Source organism: Anolis sagrei, chromosome 1 (genome assembly GCF_037176765.1).
Source record: "Anolis sagrei isolate rAnoSag1 chromosome 1, rAnoSag1.mat, whole genome shotgun sequence".
NCBI classification, from domain to species: domain Eukaryota; kingdom Metazoa; phylum Chordata; class Lepidosauria; order Squamata; family Dactyloidae; genus Anolis; species Anolis sagrei.
This window is the reverse complement of record NC_090021.1, coordinates 290,628,705-290,641,308: the sequence shown is the minus strand read 5'-3', so window position 1 is coordinate 290,641,308 and position 12,604 is coordinate 290,628,705. Positions and strand designations below refer to the sequence as shown.

The 12,604-nt window shown below is 40.3% G+C and overlaps 1 protein-coding gene across 2 annotated transcripts in view; it reads right to left on the bottom strand.

Moving 5' to 3' along the window:
* The window catches only part of BMF (Bcl2 modifying factor), a 36,642-nt gene that overhangs the window by 16,046 nt on the left and 7,992 nt on the right, over positions 1–12,604 (bottom strand). For both annotated transcript variants that reach the window (XM_060760330.2, XM_067462854.1), the window contains exons 2-3: positions 9,766–10,085; positions 4,700–4,863 (exon numbers count right to left, since the gene is read on the bottom strand). In XM_060760330.2, the coding sequence (XP_060616313.2) occupies positions 4,700–4,863; positions 9,766–10,081 (480 nt within the window). In that variant the 5' untranslated portion in view covers positions 10,082–10,085. The remainder of the gene's footprint in view (positions 1–4,699; positions 4,864–9,765; positions 10,086–12,604) is intronic.

Sequence of the window (12,604 nt, the reverse complement as noted above, 5' to 3'; positions counted from 1 at the left end):
AAAAACTCACAAGAACCTAGTGATTCCAGCCATGAAAGCCTTCGACAATGCATTCTTGTTTATTAGTTAAATTTATATTTCCTCTTTTTCCAGAGAACTCAAGGACGCTGTACATGTCTCTCCTCCTTCCAACAACAACCCTGTGAAGCAGGTCAAGCTGAGAGTGTGTGATAGGTTTCTATCACACTCTCTCCTGGGGCCCATTCACACTACAGAATTATACTGCAATCATTTCACTTGACCCACCATGGAATCCTAGGAGAGGCCAAGCTCTCTGGGCTGAGCATTTTACACGCCCCTCCCTAAATTGCATATCCATAGGACAGAATCATGGCAGTCAAAGTGGAATAATAGCACTATAATTCTGTAATGTGAATAGGCCCCTGGTTGTCTACTATGCCACACTGGATCTCATTATACTAAAAAGGTAAAGGTAAAGGTCAGTCTAGTTGTGTCCGACTCTGGGTGGGTGGTGCTCATTTCCCTTTCTAAGCTAAAGAGCCGATGTTGTCCATAGACGCCTCCAAGGTCATGTGGCTAGCATAACAGCATGGTGTGCCGTTACCTTCCCACTGGAGCAGTACCTATTGATATGCTCACATTTGCATGTTTTCGAACTGCTAGGTTGGTAGAAACTGGGTCTAACAACGGGACCTCACCCCGCTCTCCGGATTCGAACTGCTGACCTTCCAGCCAGCAAGTGCAGCAGCTCAGCAGTTTAACCTGCTGCACCACTGGGAGTTCCCTCATTACACTGTGTAACAAAATTTGGGGAAAAAATCTGCTCCTGATTTGAAAGTTTTATTTCCTGTTTAAATGTGTGGTACTTACTTTGAAAGTAATTGTTATGCTCCAGAAACTTCATTTTTGTGGCTGCCACAAACTATTTTTTTATTTTATTGGTTTAGATGAGATTGTATGGGCCACATCTTTTGGACTGATTTGGAGCACATTTTAAACTTGACGAATTGTTTTTAAATGTATATTTATTATCATTTTATGTAATTGTGTATTTTATTGGTGTTTTTAGATTGTTGGGAGCCGCCCTGATTCTCTCTTGAGAGGACGAGAATAGGACGGAATACAAATGTTCTAAATAATAATAATAATAATAATAATAATAATAATATGTTGAATTGGTTGAGACTCGGTGAGAGATATTCACTGAAAAACTATAGCAAAATGTACTGCAGGATGTCCCACAAAAACAAAGATTGTGCAGTTTATCAAACTTTTTTGATGTTTTTATAATAGAACCAATTAGGAAATAATATTTATAACCCAGGAACAAAAACTGTGTTGCATGGTATTATTGACCCCACTGACGGGCAATGGGACCACTGAAATCTGGACCTCTGGTAAAACATGGGATGACATCTACAGTGAATGTGCCTGTCTGTCCTTTATTCTGTGTTGATCCTACACAAAACTTGAGAGTGGACACAGAATTGCTACAGAAACCTCAGAAAGTTTCAGAAAGCACTATAAGCTAGAGCACCCTGAAGCCACTGACCAGGCACATTCCTCATATGACCCAAACCCACAACAGCTTCCTGAAAAAGTCATGTGCTGTTACTACTGTACAGCTGGAAATAGCCAAAGTGAGGCAAGAGAACTTTTGTGCTTTGAAGAGCTTATCTTCCCGAAATACATTCTCAGTCATAAAAGCAATGGTTTCCTTTTGAGAAAGTTGCAGAACTCTCTGGCCTCTGACCAAACACTTGGCCTCGTGGCACAACATACTCGTCTTTCAAAATGAGGCAGGACCCACAGCAGTGATAAGTATCAGTGTGTAATTCTTCTCAGCTAAGTCAAGATAGGACCCTGGGGAGTGTCTTAAAACTGGTTTTAGTGGTCCTGGTTCTCCCCTAAGGAATTTTGGGGGTTCTTTTACTTTTGTTACAGCACTAAAATATCTGTTGGAGAATGTTCCACATGGACGAGGAGAAAACCTCACAACACAGAAAACATATTGTTCCTAAGATGTCCTCACATCATCCCAGACTACAAAATCGACACCTTCAGTACTTTACAGTTTGGCCTCTACACCAGCATTTCTCAACCTGGGGGTCGGGACCCCGGGGGGGGGGGTTACGAGGAGGTTTTCAGTGGGGTCGCCAAAGACCATCAGAAAACACATATTTCTGATATCCTAGGAACCTCTTTGGCAGAGGAGGCTGAAGATCTCTCTCTCTATCCTTCTCTTCCTTTTTGGAAACAGACAGGGAATCCTCCTACCAAAAGCCCTCCTCCTGCCGTGATTGGCCAGCCTCTCAGCCAAGGGTAGGGCTGTTTCTGAGACACCAAATTAAATGATACAACTAACCGGTATGAGTTAGGGTGAGCTAAACAATTGGCTGACATATTTGAAAAGTTCTCTAGACCTGAAACCTTATATGGTTAATTAAAAAAAACGACGTTTTGGATATGCCGGGCATCATTGTGCTTTATAGAAAAACTATTTTTCTCAACTACATGTTGGGTGATGTAATTCAGAAAATGCTTCTCTGTGTCGCATGCTCCAGTGTGTCATCTCATTACAGCATATATATTGCATGCCAGATAAAAATATTGGCATTTAAAGGCATGTTGTTCTTTTAATTTCTATTCCTGTGAAATACAACTCAAGTGTGGATTCTGTGTGTCCTTACTGTTGCAAAATGGCCTGGATAGGCATATCTCAGTTAATATAGCTCCTGATAAAGAAGATCTCTTTTTTTTAGTCTTTTTAAACCCCTCTTCCTCCTTGCACTCTAACTAAAAGTCCCCCCTCACTTTTGCACTACCTGGATGAGGAAGGAGGAAAGGAGAATTACACATTTTGAGTGTTGTGTTGCAGTGCCATGGCTGCAGTAAACAATGCAATAAACCTTAAGCCAGAGACAAAAATGATCTTGTATTGTCAAAGGCTTTCATGGCTGGAATCACTGCGTTGTTGTAGGTTTTTTCGGGCTGTATGGCCATGTTCTAGAGGCATTCTCTCCTGACGTTTCGCCTGTATCTATGGCAAGCACCTTCAGAGGTTGTGAGGTCTGTTGGAACTAGGAAAATTGGGTTTATATATCTGTGGAATGTACAGAGTGGGACAAAGGGGACCAGTTGAAACATTCACACCTAGCTCCAACAGAAAAGAGTTCTTTGTCCCACCCTGTACATTCCCACCCTATAACAGACAAGGACAATGGTAATCATCTCCCAAATACCTTACTGAGCAGCAAAACAGAACCTCACCAGCTACCCACCTCTCCTAACATGTTAAAAAGCCAAAATCTTTAAGTTTTACATCAACATAGAAACAATAACAAAAGTGGAAGCTGGTTTTTAAAAAGTGTTCTTCCTGAGTGCTCTTTGAAAGAAGCTTCCAAGTGGTTTTCGAAAATTCAAAGTGTTTTTGTTTATTTACGCAATGTTTAATCTGATTGTTTCATTTTGCATGTGTGTAATGTTAGTTTTGGATAAAGAGTTTGCTGACCCACATTGAAATATTCTTCTTTTTGCGGTGCAGAACTTATCCCTATTCTTTTCATGTTTTTTCTGCCTCTGGTCCCAATTTTTAGTTAAACAAACAATGGCAAGGAATACATCTATTTTGTTAATTGTGGTATAGCTGTGCTCCAAAGTTGGCCATCTGTTGTTCAATCATCAGAAGATCCCACTACTTCAGCTATTCATGAATAGATAATTTATGGCTGTCGATTTCAAGAAAATGTGGTTTGGAAATATGGTTGACTTATGTTGATGTATAGTATAGTCCTTGTATCCGTAGGTGATACATTCCCAGACTTTGTGTAGATATATAAAACTGCTGATAATAGCAAACTCTAGTGAAATGCTTCTGATCCAAGAAGGCCATAAAGCCATGCTGGAGTACCTAGAAAATGCCTAGAGATTGCATATTTAATTGGATATGGAGAAATAACACCATGGATACTTGTTCTGCAGATATAGCAATCATAAAAGGTAAAGGCTTCCCCTGACATTAAGTCTAGTCGTGTCTCACTCTTGGGGGCTCATCTCCATTTCTAAGCCAAAGAGCCAGCATTGTCTGTAGATGCCTCCAAAGTCATGTGGCTGGCATGTCTGCATGGAGCGCCATTACCTTTCCGGAGAAGGAGTACCTATTGATCTACTCACATTGGCATGTTTTTGAACTGCTAGGTTGGCAGAAGCTGGGGCTAACAGTGGGAAGTCACACCTTTTGGTCAGCAAGTTCAGCAGCTCAGTGGTATAATCCGCTGCACCACCTGGAGCTCCCTATAGTGATCATACTGTACTATATAATATAGTGATCATACTGTACTATATATTTCCCCTTCCCTCTGATTGAAACCCACCTTCTTCCCCACTACTATGTGATCATAAGACAAAGAAGTAAAGCAGGCAAAATGAATAAAAAAGAGTATTGGTTCTATATTAAACACGTTTTTAAAAAAGCACCAGTACTTCCCAGTTTTTACCCAAATGTACAGGGTTAGTCAAAATGCATAGGCCAATAAGCCATTCAATTGAATGGCTTATTGGCCTATGCATTTTGACTAACCCTGTATATTATGAAAAATAACATACAAAGCAATGCTAGTTAGATAGTGTAAGGAAAAGATAAAACAGCTGATCAGCCAATGTATTTGCAAGGCACCCAAGCCAATGCACAATAACCCCCTTGTCGCACCCTCGCCCCACACTACCCCAAAAAGCCTACCCTCTGTAGGTGAAGCCTGTGGAACTGGTCTGCAATGCACTGCAACTTCCGTGCAATCTGAACTTCAGTACGCAGTTCTTGTGGACTCTCCTGAGGCTCCTCCTGGAAGTGTGGATTCAATGAGAAACCAATTGGGCTGACGTGTAAACGGTACCCAGCATTCCCTGTCAAATTTCACAGAAGAATCAAGGACTTACAATCTCTTAGTATGAAATACACAGTCTTTTTGCCATAAAAAGCACAACATAAGATAGCATACTTTGACAAAGAGTTAACCAAGATAACTAGTCATTGATTCTTATTAACTTACACCTTGGAGGAAAAAAAGTTGAATTAAACAGAGCAATGATCATAGCTAATTTCCAATTATCTTTAGCAAGCTGACATCTGAAGCTGTTATACCAATTCCCTGACAGGTTGTACAAGATTTTGCTTTCTACACACTGACAGGTGATAAAGCAGTGTAATTTAGGTGGGAAGTTGAAAGAGGTTTTTCTGCAGCATTCCCTTTTTGCAGCATGGAAAAAAATGTCAAACTATCTCCTTAAATCGTTTTAGAACACATAGCTCATAGGTTTCATGAACTCCCCTATCCTTTTCTGTCACACTGATTTTGCAAATGAAATTTAGTGATGGGGTGGACTATATTTTTAAAAGAAGGAAGAATATATCTCGCTTTAAGGCATATTTCATATACCTGCAAGTCCTCTTGAAATGTATATTTCCTACATAGTAAAGGTAAAGGTTTCCCTTTGATGTTAAGTCAAGTCGAATCTGACTCGGGGGGGGGGGGGTGTGCTCATCTCCATTTCTAAGCTGAAGAGTCGGCATTGTCTATAGACACCTCCAAAATCATGTGGCCGGCATGACTGCATGGAGTCCTCTTATCAAAGCGGTACCTATTGATTTACTCACATTTGAATGTTTTCAAACTGCTAGGTTAGCAAAAGCTGGGGCTAACAGCGGGAGGTTACTCATCTCCCCGGATTTGAACCGCCGACCTTCCGATCAGCAAGTTCTGGAGCTTACCAGTTTAACCTGCTGTGCCAACACAGCCCTTTTATCCTGCATACTTGGTATTAAAATTGAAATGCAATTAAAAGTCACCTCCCCCCAAAAAAGAAAATGCACACTACTGGCTTTCCAGAACACCAGTATTTATTTATTTACCTTACTTATATACTGCTGTTCTCAGCCCGAAGGTGACTCACAGCGGTTCACAACAAATACGAACAGCAAAAATTCAGTGCTACAGTATAGAAACAGTTATACTCTCCAATATTTAAAGGTGAAAATGGGGACATGTGTAGAGGCCAAACAACATCAGAGAGTGGCCACAATGGTAGAAGTTATTAAGGAATGGGAACACTCAAGCTAGCAGAGAATATAGCAGTCTGCTTTTGCTGGAGTCTACTGGAAAGAGCAAGGTCCTGACCCTTTCCCTTCCTGAGTGATTTGACGGTGATCTACCTTTGCACTTTTTTTTACCCAGTTTGTAGAAATGGAAGTATGTTGAGGACTAAGGGTAAGTGGGAAGAACAGAGAGAAACTGGGACGTTTTAAAAGCAGATGAAAAGGTGGGATGACCAAAGTTGCCAAATCAGGATAGTTGAACTCCCCACAAGGAAAATTACTCTCAGATCCATGGATATTGCATGTTGCTGCCTTAGAACAACACAAAACCCACTCCATGACTGCTGCATCACTGTTCTGTAAAGAACCAAGAAATAATCATGATGGAAATAATACTGGACTTTGAATTGCTGTGGTTGCTGTGTACCTTCAAGTCATTTCTGATGTATGGAGACTATAAAGCAAGTATATCATAGGGTTTTCTTGGCAAGATTTGTTCAGAAGGGGCCTGGCTTTGCTTCTGGCTGTAGTTGAGAGTGTGTGACTTGCCCATAGTCACCCCATGAGTTGTCATGTCTGAGCAAGAATTTGAACACTGGCCTCCAAAGTTGTAGATCAACATTCAAACCACTAAACTACTGGAGTTTGAATCTCCCCAATTGTAAGATTATATTTATCCGTGCAACTTCATACTTGAGTGTTGTATGGTTTCTGAGCTGTATAGTTGTTTTAGCAGCATTTTCTCATGACATTTCGTCTGCATCCTTGCCTGGCATCTTCAGATTATCCAGCCACAGATGCTGCTAGAACACAGCCATAAAGCCCAGAAACCACTTAACACTCCATTGATTCTGACCATGAAAGCCTTCAATAACTTCATGTTTGCTTAGTGGGTTGGGAATATATAGGAGAAACTGCCATTTTTTAAAACAAAAAAACTAATCAACTGGACATATGATTTTTAAAATGTATTATCGCCTCTTTTCTTTATGGGAAAGATGTCTATGTCAACATGCGCTCTGTCTCCTTCTATTAAAGATAATAACAATTTTTAAAAGATGTATGCAAACAAAGCAAAATATTTTGCATACTGAAATTCTATACACATTTACCTGGAAAATTCAATTGAACTCAGTGGAACAAACTTCTGAGCAGAGAAACACAAACTGTTCTTCAGAACACATTTTATGCATGTCTCTAGAAGGGAGTTGAGCCACTACAGCATGCCCCCATATGCATGGAGCATATATTCCTAGACTTTGCATGAATATGCAAAACTATGAATGACAATAATAAACTTTATTGAACTGAAGGACTTATATCACAAGAATTTTATAGGGTCATACTGGAGGACCTGAAAAATGCCTAGAGAGGGGACATTTTGTTGGATGTGGATAAATGAAGCCCTGGATATGAGAGTCATACTATTTATTGAGATGCACCCCCACCAAAGTGTGCCAAAATACTTTGCTTTTTCCTCTTGTTTCCCCTTCAAAATGCTAACTGCAAGGGATATTCTGTCATTTCCTGACACTACTTTGGAGCGGAAACATGGAAAAACCAGGCATTTGAGAGGAGTTGGGGGTTCTGAGGGGATCTGTGATTGCTAAAGAAGGGTTTTGTATGTATGCATGCATTGTGGAGCTTTGATTGCATTTCTGAGGGTGATTTTCCCCTGAAAGTTGTGCCAATATTTTAATATAACAGGATTCAGTACTGGTGAATAGATTTGGGGGACACAAAAGAGTCCTAAAATATATAGTTCCTGGCTGAAGCTTTCCAAGAGGAGAAACATATAATTTAAAAGAACAAAAATGCAAAAAAAAAAAAAATCATAATTTTGAAGAGAGAATTTGTTAGTATAGTTGATTTAATATTTCATATTGAACTACTGACCATAAAGATTTTTAAATTCTTCGGGTATACCATGTTTCTTCAGAAGAGCCACAGAATCAAGTCCCAGCCCTTCTAGAGTCCCTTCAGAAATCCCAGGTTTGCAATCCCACTTTCCTTATTATATAATTATTATTTAGTTGTTTATTGGCTATCGTACACAGTTTTCATATAATTCTAATGCCACTGTAGTGAACTTGGCATTGGTTGGGGTGGACTATCCTTCTTTGGAGGCCTTTTATACAGTGGTTGGATGGGCATCTCTTATGAAGTGTGCTAGTTTTTCATGGCAAAGCATTAGACTAGATGGGCCTTCCCACTTTATGATTCTATGAAATTTAAGGCAGTAAACACTTCATGTTAAACTAGTGGTTCTCAACCTGTGGGTTCCCAGATGTTTTGGCCTTTAACTCCCAGAAATCCTAATGGCAGGTAAACTGTCTGGGATTTCTGGGAGTTGTCGGTCAGAGCACCTGGGGACCCACAGGTTGAGAACCACTGTGCTAAAACATAGTGATATGTTTGGTCCTTTCTGTTTGCTTCATGCTCCTCCCTCCCTTTGGATATGAGAATGTAATTCAGCCTACAAACTTCAGAGACCCTTGCTATTGTCACAGATTAAGGCTAGGCAATTGTTTATATGCCAATTTCTACGCCAACAGCCCCTCAGCAGGATGCATTTCCAACCAAACAGGAGGTGACATCCTTTCCACTTTCATTTTTTGCTTAGATTTCAGCCATCTAGGGTAAATGCCAGTGGGGTAAGGAAAAGGCGAATCAATGTATTATGCAGGCTTAAGGGGAATTTGAGGACTGGGGACTTAACAGTTCATGGGCTCAGGTTTGGAGGATTAATTGAGAGTGCATTTCTGCAGAATGAAAAATGCCTCTGGAAGAATTGCTTAGTGCAACACAACTACTTTATCCATGGGAGAGAAGTTGTTGGACTTTATAGCAATAAACAAAATTACAGACAATGAAGAATGTGTGCCGAAAAATACTTTAGAGTCACAATGGAGGACCTTGAAAATGTTGAGAAGGGACATGTTTGATCAGGCATGGATAAATGAAAAACTGATACTAATTCCATTGATTGAGAGGTTGTACTGTATTTTTATAAAAAGAAGCTCACATGTCTCACACATGAATTTAATAAGTTTTTTCAAGTTTCTCAAGTACTTATTTTGTCTATCGTATTTGTCAGATTATTTATCAGTATTTATATTCTTACACTGATATCTGTTAGTTGATCACTGTATTCTTAGATGGCAGCAATTTTCCACTGTCCTAAAAAGTCACTGCTGAAAGTTTATTTATTTATGATATTTCTATCTCGCCTTTCTCAAGCCCAAAGGCAACTCGGGGTGGCTTACAAATTGGCAGCAATTTGATTCCATAACAATCCACAAAGTTGAAGGAATCTCTAGTGTAAAAAATGAGATTGTTTCTTCATGTAAGGAACCATAAGTCATTCATGTAAGTCATATGACTTTGACAGTTAAGCACACTCAGTCTTGGTTAGTACTTGGATGGGAAACTATCAATGAATACAAAGTGCTGTCAGATATAATTCAGAGGAAGGAACTGTAAAACCCATCTCTGAGTATCCCTCATCTAAGAAAACCCTATGAAATTCATGGAGTCTCCATAAATTGATAAGTGACTTGAAGGCACATAGACACATTAGAAGGTGCACAAAATGAGGTTGGGGACACATGAAACCTGTGGACTGAAGTTTCCCCACTCCTTACCACAGATACATAAGATACAGGTTTGTTTGCCATCAAACAAAGAAATACGTAGCCTTTGAGCATTCTTACCATAGAAGAGTCTCTGGGGTTCTTCTGTGACACCACAAGGTAACATCACATCCTGGCTGGAAGAGGATGGGTTGAGTGTTTGTGTTGCTTTGTCTTGCTGCTTAGCCTGCCTACTGCCAGGGCCACAACAGTGTGTAAGTGGGAAGAGCTGGAACCTCCCCAGAAGACAGTTGTAGGATTTGCTCTGAGTGAAAATGCCAGGAAAGGTCATCTCACTGGGTTGACTGGCGAGTCCACAGTCTTCCGCATGGAACACATCATCCTCCAGCCCATCCAAAGTGGAGAAGTCATCATCCAAGTAGGTGGGAGGATCCATTTTACTGCAAAAATAACAGGCACACACATATTATGAAGCTTTTATTGAATGGTAGCTTCAAGAAGAGACCCTGCTTCTTTTCTCCTTGCATCTTCTTCATAGATCAGCTTGCATAAAAGATCTGGGGGTGATGAGAAAGAATAAGTCATACTGTCCAATTGATCTGCTTAATGACAAATGTTGAAGGGAAGTATCATGAATAAAATTCAATTACACACACAATTAAAAGCTTCAAAAGAAGCGAATATATTAGAATCTAAACTGAAAAGAAACCGAACTAGCTCATCACAACCATGTCAACTGGCAAGGATCTTTGATTCTAATCTATGGAATTTAGGCCCCTTCTCCACAGGCAGACAAAATCCAGATTATCTGCTATGGCAGTGTAGACTCATATAATCCAGTTCAAAGCAGAAAATCTGTTTAGATGATCTGGATTATATGGCAGTGTAGAAGGGGCCTCAGAGTTCTCAAACAATTTCCTGATTCTGCAATCACAAAAATGTTCGAAGGCATTAGTCTAGTCTCATATCTGAAAGACAGAACTGAATACTAAGATTTAATGGATAAGATACCACTGAGCTTCCTGAAATTGAAACAGGACTGAGTCAAGATATTTTGGGTTCCAAAGAAAACCTCAAGATCTTCTTAGAATCCAGATCATTGCTGGAAAAACATATGTGAACAGTGTCCAAATATTCCACCTTAAACACTTTCCTTTGATAGCACCAGACCTGGAGTTCTTTCAATGGAAAGATGAGTAGGCACAGCAACCCAGGAAAAGTGACCAAGGATGCTACTATTGCCACCAGGAAATAAAGCTGTTTGAGCAGCTCAGGGGGCAATAGGGCAGCTTTAATCGCTGGGGAAGGCTTCCAAATTACATAATTATAGCACTATTATTCCACTTTAACTGCCAGGGTTCCACTATGGAATCCTGGGTTTTTAACAGCATCTTTTAGTGAAAGTAAAAAAATGTCTGATTGAATGGGCTCAAAGTATATGTGCTGTTGGAATAGCGAGAGAAGGTGTAGAGACTGTAGATGAAAGAGTTTGAAGTTTATTTTAGTGAACTGAAAGGAAAAAAAAATAAGATGATGGTATTTAAAACCAGAGACACTTTTTAGGATGTATATGGGCATTTGTAACAAATAGTAAAAATGTGTTAGGAGAGTATATCACATGTGGTGGTCTTGCGGGAAGGTCCAGAAATATTGGACTCAAAGACATCTGGTGCTGGAAGATATTATTAAAGTTAAACTTAAGATGACACTGGAGTTTTACTTGTTGGGAATGCTAGATGACCATCTAGAAAGAGGGTAAAATAGCTGATGAAGATCTGAGGAAAAAACAGAAACTGCTAGGTGGGCAGAAGCTGGGGCTAAAAGCGGGAGCTCACCCCGCTCTCCGGACTCAAACCTGCAACCTTTTGGTCAGCAAGTTCAGCAGCTCAGCGCTTTAACCCACTGCACCACCGAGGGCTCCCCAGTAATGCCTTACCTAACTTTAATTGCAATTATGGCAAGTTTTTTTTCATGTCAGGAGCGACTTGAGAAACTGCAAGTCACTTCTGATGTGGGAGAATTGGCCATCTGCAAGGACATTGCCCAGGGGACACCTTGGGCAACCATCCTTATGGGAGGCTTCTCTCACATTCCTGCATGGGGAGCTGGAGCTGATAGAGGGAGCTCATCTGTTCTCTTCCCAGATTCAAACCCATGACCTGTCAGTCTTCAGCCCTGCCAGCACAAAGGTTTAACCCTTTGCACCACCGAGGACTCCATCATGGCAGTTAAAGTGGAATCATAGCTCTATAACTGTGTGATGTAAATGCTCCTGATGGCGATGACTGTTGTTGCTGTCCCTTTCTACACTACCACTGAAAAAGGATGGATACTGATAACAGTGGAAGTCACCAATAGGATTCCTTCTTTCCTGTCTCTCCACCAGGTAGAGATTTTAAAAGGTTCATTTACTTCTTGTAATTATACCCATACATCCTTGAAGATATGAGCCACAATTGTCCAGTCATATCACCGGGTCACAGATTACAAGAACAGGTTTTCGTATCTCCTTAAAGGCAGCAGTTAACGCTCATTATTTTCTGTAAAGCTAGTTTAAGCTGAGGACACAGTCAAGTATATCCCAGTCCCCAAACAAGGAAGTGAAATTCAATCTTTGGGTCATCTATTTTGCTGAGGTTTGCGCAATACAACCTGCTTTAATTTATCAAGGGCTTTGACTATTGCAACCTGTGATAATACTTAGTTGGGACTAAATCTCATTGAAACTGGAGAAACTCCCCTCTGATTAGACATGGCTGTAAATCTGGAACCAATTCTATATAATAGTCATCTGTCCCAAGTTTGAAATAACACAACCTGTTAGGCTTCTTTGGTTCATTTCATCAGCAACGCACTAGAGGACTGGCTTTGCCATAAGAAAAGGTGAGCCGGCATATGCAAAGTGATGGGAAAATGCTGGAGGACAGAGCCATATGCTACATTATCTATCTTTCTGTCC